Source organism: Eucalyptus grandis, chromosome 6, assembly GCF_016545825.1.
Source record: "Eucalyptus grandis isolate ANBG69807.140 chromosome 6, ASM1654582v1, whole genome shotgun sequence".
In the NCBI taxonomy this organism is placed as follows: Eukaryota; Viridiplantae; Streptophyta; class Magnoliopsida; order Myrtales; family Myrtaceae; genus Eucalyptus; species Eucalyptus grandis.
This window is the reverse complement of record NC_052617.1, coordinates 32,492,390-32,499,783: the sequence shown is the minus strand read 5'-3', so window position 1 is coordinate 32,499,783 and position 7,394 is coordinate 32,492,390. Positions and strand designations below refer to the sequence as shown.

The 7,394-nt window shown below is 39.0% G+C and overlaps 1 protein-coding gene across 1 annotated transcript; it reads left to right on the top strand.

Annotated features, from left to right (window-relative positions):
- The first annotated feature begins 1,674 nt into the window (after positions 1–1,674).
- LOC120294981 (putative receptor protein kinase ZmPK1) lies at positions 1,675–7,157 on the top strand. Its single transcript, XM_039316188.1, has 2 exons — positions 1,675–1,784; positions 4,625–7,157. Exons 1-2 carry the CDS (start codon positions 1,745–1,747, stop codon positions 6,946–6,948), a joined length of 2,364 nt encoding a protein of 787 aa, XP_039172122.1. The 5' UTR covers positions 1,675–1,744; the 3' UTR covers positions 6,949–7,157.
- Positions 7,158–7,394: the final 237 nt, after the last annotated feature.

Sequence of the window (7,394 nt, the reverse complement as noted above, 5' to 3'; positions counted from 1 at the left end):
CTATTCATGGGAAATCCATATCACGAAGTAATGCAATTTTCTGTCCACTGGATCATACCATGGATCTTGCTTGGTCCTTTGTAATAAACATTTGTATATACCATAGTAAACATTATATTAAGGATAATTTGGACATCATCAAAATCAATTGAAGATATTTCAACAACACTCACCCCTACCAATAATGGGTGTTGGGGTAAAATTTACGTAACCACATCCCCATACTCGAAATCTTTGGTTCGCAGAAGTAAGTCAGGTTCCCATGTCTTTCTTGACTCCTTATTGACCCATAATAGATTAATGATGGCTCCAAAACTTACTATCCAATGAGTCAATTAAATGAAGAATCTAAGTTGTGTATAGTGGGATTTGAAAAAGCCCATGCAAAATTAAGCATTCCAAAATTAAGCATCACCTCGCAAGAGGGACTGCTCAATGTCTACTTGGTAATCCATCAAACTCATATCCGGATGATAATCTTACTCTTAGATAGCCCGTTCAAGAGGATCGTGACAAGAAGTGATGCAAGAAATGGAGATTAAATGAGTGTTTAGAGAGTACATGAACCAGCAGGAAACAAAAAAGTCGAAAGGGTTGAATTCACTTATGAAATCAATCGGTTCAAGAGCTTTAGTGCTCATGTCAATTTAAATTCAGTGCTAGGGTTCAAGGTCCTAAAACTACGATACTTATAGTTCCTAAATGCCATGAATGCGGCAAGTAATGTGAATGCAAGGTCATGCAATGTGGATTTTTTTTTTTTTTAGAGGTGAAATTTCATGATCCTTGGCAAATATGGTGTCTAAGTTATTAAGAGCAGTCCCCAATTCCTAACGTAGCATTCGACTTCCTAAAACTACGATGCCTCTAGTTTCTAAAAGTAGAGAGAGGTAGTAAGAAATGTGGGTTTAAGAGGGCGCAGGTATGTGGTTTTGGGTTAGGAGTTGAATTCTGCTGTCATCAGCAAATTCGATCCCTAATTTTTATTAATGCATGAATGGCTTATGAGAAGGGAAACTTAGGTATCAACAAGCTACAATGTCTCTAGCTTGTAAATGCAGCAAGAAAAGTGAGTGCAGGATTAAGTAAAATCCATGTTTTTAGTCAAGGGTCGTTGACTGTGAACTTGGTCCGTAATTTGCATGGAATGTATGAATGACTTATGAACGAAAATTTAGGTGTTGACAATACTATTTGTATATGACTTGTGTATGAAGAAGATGTTCGTTCTACATATTGAAATACACATTACTGAATGTTGATTATTTAATCATCTTAAAAATATCATAGGGATTTTTTCACTTCCATGCTAATGAAAATATAGCGGAAGGTTAACAGATATACGAAAATTAAAAGTCGTGTAGTATTGTGTAACATTAACGTTTCAGAAAAATGTACATTGCCTCCAATTTTCTCCAGACTGAGGAGAGTTTTGTAAAATTTCCTTCTTTTGTCCATGCATGGATTTGGTCCTCAAATGGAGACTCGCTCGTCAAGCACGTCAGATTCCTCCCTTCGGGGTAAGTGAGTTCCTCTTTCGCACCTGAGAAGAGACTTGACTCGGGCCATGCTGTCCAGTCAATGTCCCACCAAGTCGATGGTGGCACATGTACAATATTGGTTGTGCGTATTTAAAGGGGGAAAAGAAACCAACCAGATTCCCACACGGAGAGAGAGAGAGAGAGAGAGAGAGAGAGAGAGAGAGTTGAAGGCAACGTTTTTGGACTTTCTTCAGTCTTCTCCGATGGGCATCTGCTTCTGGGTTGGAGTCCTGGACAATTCAGGTAGTCATTCATCTTGCGTTTTCTTTACGTCGTCCTTCCTCTTTTTTAAGCACCTTCCGAGAAGCTGTATACACTTTTATGTCCTTACTCGTCTTCTTTTAAGTAAGGAGGAGATCAGCGTGACTTAGAAATCGGTGTAGGGGAAAAGCTTGAGTAGCGTTCGAAGGAGGTCGTGTTTGATCGGAATTCCGATCCATCCTGACGTTAGTAAGAACTAAATGGGTTTCCAAGCTGGAGAACAGGCTCGAGATCCCGTCCAAAATACTGACGACACGTCCAACTTGGAAGATCCGGTTTGTTTTTTTGACTTGCCTGGTCATAAAGATGAACTACTCATTTTAGACCTTCTTCTAATTAATCAGTTCCATATCGCGCAAAATTATAATCTAACCGATTTCTGCCTTGCTATGTTTGAGCTTTCCCATAGTAGACCATCTCACTAAATTCGGGTGTTCATTGACTACATCACACTGAAAAATATCTTAACAACTGCTACAATGAGAATTCTTCGCCACTAATAACTTTTTTAGAAATGTTAATCAAAGACAAATTTATCAAGTTTGTATAACAAGTGATAATATCAAAACCTGTTATTAGGTGATGAATTTAGCTTGACAATTTATCTAACAAGTGATAATATCAAAACTTGTTATCGATTGATGAATTTAGCCTGACTTGTTTAAAAGCTCATTTTCAATCTACCACTCTTATTAAATCAGATTTAGGAGTCAATTTAGTATAGCTGGCATTGCTTTTGCATCGATCCATAATGACATGCCAAAACAGGTTATTCCACCGCTGTAAATTGGCTTTAGGAGTCAATTTAGTATGGTTCGCATTGCTTTTGCATCGATCCACAATGACATGCCAACCTTGGAATAGGTTATTCCACCACCGTATATGAAATTTCACCAGTTTCATCTTCTCATAAACGCAGTAATAAACCTACTTTTGAACTGATCACTAGAAGATTCTTATATAAAGGATAAAAAAATAAAATAAAATTACTCCTTGGGATAATCTCTAGACACCCTTACTTTTTTTGTGTTCTATGAAATTGATGTCATGTATAGTTGTGGTTATTTATTAGAAGTTAAGAATCATTTTGTTTGAAGGAAAAACATCTTCAAAAAAATACTTTTCAACTTTTCGTTGCTTGAATGACAGAAAGATATGCGCTGAATAGAAAAAAGTTTTTATGTTGACTAATAAGCGCAAACCAAATCGGAAAAACGACTTCTCCTGCACTTAAAGAGGAAATCAATTTCCCTAAGAGGAAAACAATTACATATCAGATCTTATCGTGGGAATTTCTCTCTCTCTCTCTCTCTCTCACAAATCCTTAGGTTTGATTGTTCCGAAATCTGTTTTCAAAAGATTTTCATTATATTCTCTATTATTTTGTTGCACTGCCGAATGGACAACAAGAAGATGCCGAGTCAAAAGTTTTTAGCTGTCTTTGCTTAATATAAATCCACCAAATCCAAAAATACGACTAGTGGATTCTTTTTTATTTCCCATCGACCCTTGAGGTTGGGTCATAAATAACTAATTATTGAGTATCATAACATACACAAGTGGATCTGAGGGAGGCTTCCTTGGCTTTATTTGTAGATGGATCGTGCAATTTGTTATATATTTATTTCCCAAAACTTCTTTATCGTCCTATTCCTCTCCATATGATTTTAGTAAATATTTTTACACTAATTATCTTAATCATAAATTCTTTTTTTCCCACATATAAGATAGTGTAACATAGACTGATGTCACTGCTTTTGTAGGGTTCTTAGCACGATCAAGATGTCCATCTCTTCAGCATCTTTGTTAGTTGTTTTCCTAATATTGCGTGTACTTTTAGCGGTAATCAATAGCAAATTGTAGATAATTAAGCTATTAATGCTCCAAAGATGCGCCTTCCTATTCCTATGGTCGTTGGGCCCGCCAGCCAATCCATTGTAACTAGTTTCCAAGTCCTCCACGGTCGACCTGACATGGACTCACCTGTCAAAAGTGGCAAAACTTAAAGTGAAATCATTTGAATACAATAAGGTGCTAATCCATTCAAAACTTTTAGATTTGTCGATATCAAGCAAAATGGTGATTCCGAATTAAAATTTTAATAGTCAAGGCTGTCAAAATATTATCCTATGTTACTTGACTACTGAGATTGACTCTAAGCCTTATGTACGTATGATTCCCCACCATATGTTATTTATTTATTCTTTCGTCGAACTTTTTAACAATGTATCATAGCCATACTCTTGCATTCTTCACGTGTCGGATTTATTTTCTTTATGTGCGGCTTCCAGTCCTTCAATTACATTTGTCTTCTTCATTATGATTTCAATTACTCAATATGACCAAACCTTATATATATATTTATGCTCTCTCTCCGATTAATAACTTAGAATTTTGGACCAGGCTCTTTAATTAAAACAATTAGTACATATTTTAAAAGGATGACATTGCAATAGCATTTCCAATGCGTGGCCACGTAATTTCTTTCCTCGGTCCTGTAATTGTCGTAGCTTAGGAAAGACAAGGTACCGGTCATTGGTCAAAGTATGCTTTCTTTCTTTTCTCTTGAAACACGAAACGAATCCCCGATAAATTTTCGTCCTTTTATGTTTTTTTTTTTCTAACGAGTGCCGGTCAGTTCCAACCTCACCAACTCTTATATAGCAAAGTGGAATTTGGTAACACGCCTTATGGGCGTTTTAGCACCTTGGAGATCACCTGAAATCCCATGCATGCCATGAGAAACCCTCTTCTCTTGCTATGTTTCCCACTGGTCTTATCATTTTCACTTACATCTTCAGTTCGTCTCACTTTGCGTGAAGGCTCCTCCCTTTCAGTTGATAAACCGGACGATATTCTCACGTCAGAAGACGGTGCTTTTTCCGCGGGCTTTTATCCGGTTGGAGAAAACGCTTATTGTTTTGCCATATGGTTCAGCAAACCCTCTTGTAGTATCCACAACTGCGCTGTAGTTTGGATGGCAAACCGTGACCGGCCCATCAACGGAAGATCCTCAAAGCTTTCTTTAAGAAAGAAGGGTAACCTTGTACTGATCGATGCTGGTCGGAAAGTTGTTTGGGCCACAAAGACCGAGTCACCCTCCGGGTCATCAAGGAAGTTGCTGCAACTCCTTGAGACGGGCAATCTTGTCCTTCGTGACAAGCAGCACATTATTTCATGGCAAAGCTTTGACTCGCCGACCAACACGCTTCTTCCACTACAAAAGCTCACTAGGAACACCCCGCTCGTTTCCTCTCGAAGCAAGAACAACTTTTCTTCTGGCTATTACAAGCTTTATTTTGACAATGATAACCTTCTTCGACTTCTCTTTGATGGCCCGATGATTACCAGTGTCTATTGGCCAGATCCCTGGCTTAGTAGTTGGCAAGCTGGAAGAACGACTTATAATGACAGTAGAGTTGCAATGCTTGATCCCTACGGGAATTTCACTTCATCTGATGATTTCAAATTCTTAACATCCGATTATGGTGCAAAAATTCAGAGAAGATTGATGGTCGATCATGATGGTAATGTTCGAGTATATAGTCAATCGGAAGGAGAGGAGTGGACAGTTTCATGGCAAGCCAAGTCTGAACCATGCGCAATTCATGGCATTTGTGGACCTAATAGTATGTGTACATACCACCCTAAGGACGGAAGAAGTTGCATTTGTGCTCCCGGACATGCAAGGGAAAGCCTTTCGGACTGGACTCAAGGATGCAAGCCTAAATTCAGCAGCTTCTGTGACAGCAAAGTCGAAACCGAATTCATCAAGTTACCACATGCCGATTTTTATGGGTACGAGAAAGATTTGTATAAGAATTGCACTCTTGAAGAGTGCAAGAAACTATGCTTGGGTATGTGCAATTGCTTGGGTATACGGTATAACGACTCTGTATGTTTCCCCAAGTTGAAATTGTTAAATGGCCGACATTCACCCAGTGTTACTGGGGACATCTACTTCAGGGTCCCAAAATCCAGTCTCTCCTCATACAAAATACCAAAGATAGAGTATGCCGCTCTGCAATGTCCAGGCAAAGAAGTTTTGCTACCAAGGACTTATGTAAAAACAAATCAGAGTTGGGCAATCAAGATTTTGCTCGTTTTTGTTGGGGCAACAGCTGGAATGGAGGCCACACTGGTACTCATAATTTGCTGCATGTTATATAGAAACCGCCCAGAGAAAGATGGAGCTCACATTGATGGATACCACGCCGGGCCGACCGGGTTCAGACGATTCACATACAATGAGCTAAAGAAGGCAACATGGAATTTCAGTAAAGAAATTGGAAGAGGAAGTGGAGGAATTGTATTCAAGGCCGTGTTGTCAGATTGCAGGGTTGCAGCGGTCAAGCAGCTGCATGAGGCTAACCAAGGAGAGAATGAGTTTCTGGCAGAGGTGAGCACTCTAGGAAATCTTAACCACATGAACTTGATTGACATGTGGGGATACTGCGCAGAAGGAAAGCACCGGCTTTTGATCTACGAATTCATGGAACATGGTTCCCTAGCGGAAAATTTGTCTTCTCCAACTGAACTCGATTGGTCCAAGAGGTTCGAAATTGCGGTAGGATCAGCCAGGGGACTTGCTTATCTTCACGAAGAGTGCTTGGATTGGGTTCTTCATTGTGATGTGAAGCCACGGAACATTCTCCTTGATTCCATGTACCAACCAAAGGTGGCGGATTTTGGACTATCGAAGATACTCAAGAGAGAGGGCCCGAAGGATTCAAGCTTCTCAAGAATTAGAGGAACAAGAGGCTACATGGCTCCTGAATGGGTTTACAATAAGCCAATCACCTCCAAAGTAGACGTGTACAGTTATGGGATTGTTCTGTTGGAACTCGTGACTGGCAGGAGTCCAAGAGGAGGGCTTGCAAATACCGAGGGTGGTGATGAGAATGAGAGCAAAAGGTTCACTCCTTGGGGGAGAGAGAGGAGGAGAACAGGAGTTCCAATGGAAACATGGATAAAGGAAATTGTGGATCCAAGGCTGATAGGGGAATGTGACAATAGGAAGATTGAAGTTTTGGTTGCAGTGGCTGTTCGGTGTGTGGATGAAAACAGAGATGCAAGGCCTACCATGAGCCAGGTGGTTGAGATGCTTTTGCATTACAGAGATGAAGATGACACGGTACAAATATAGGTTATCTTACCCCTCTCTCTAGAATAAATTACGACTATAAGGTAATGATCTTTGCATATTTACAGGTATAATGTAATAACAGTCACTAAATATTTCCAAGTATTAGTTATTAGTCTTGGGATGTATGAAGTCATGAAAGTATATTAGTTATTAGTCTTGGGATGTATGAAGTCATGAAAGTATGTTAATTTACCTGTGTTTCTGCTACTTTTGGGGAGAATAATATTAACAATCTCATGCTCTTTTTTTTTTTTTTTTTTTTTCAATATTGCATTTTCATCCGCTATTTTTATATATTCGCTTTGTGACCTATACTCTGAAACAAACCAACACTTGAAATGATCGAATCATTAGAACCATTGGAAATGGATGGTGTGAATAGGTTTCTCGCACCGACCCAAAAAAAAAAAAAAACCAAACAAACAAAAGAATAGGTTTTTCTCGTT

Bases quoted from the DNA above. Each gene is read 5' to 3' on its own strand.
- LOC120294981 (XM_039316188.1), top strand. From the start codon at position 1,745: ATGGGCATCTGCTTCTGGGTTGGAGTCCTGGACAATTCAG. The intron at 1,785-4,624 runs GTAGTCATTCAT...CTTTGCGTGAAG, and splicing joins TGGAGTCCTGGACAATTCAG to GCTCCTCCCTTTCAGTTGAT.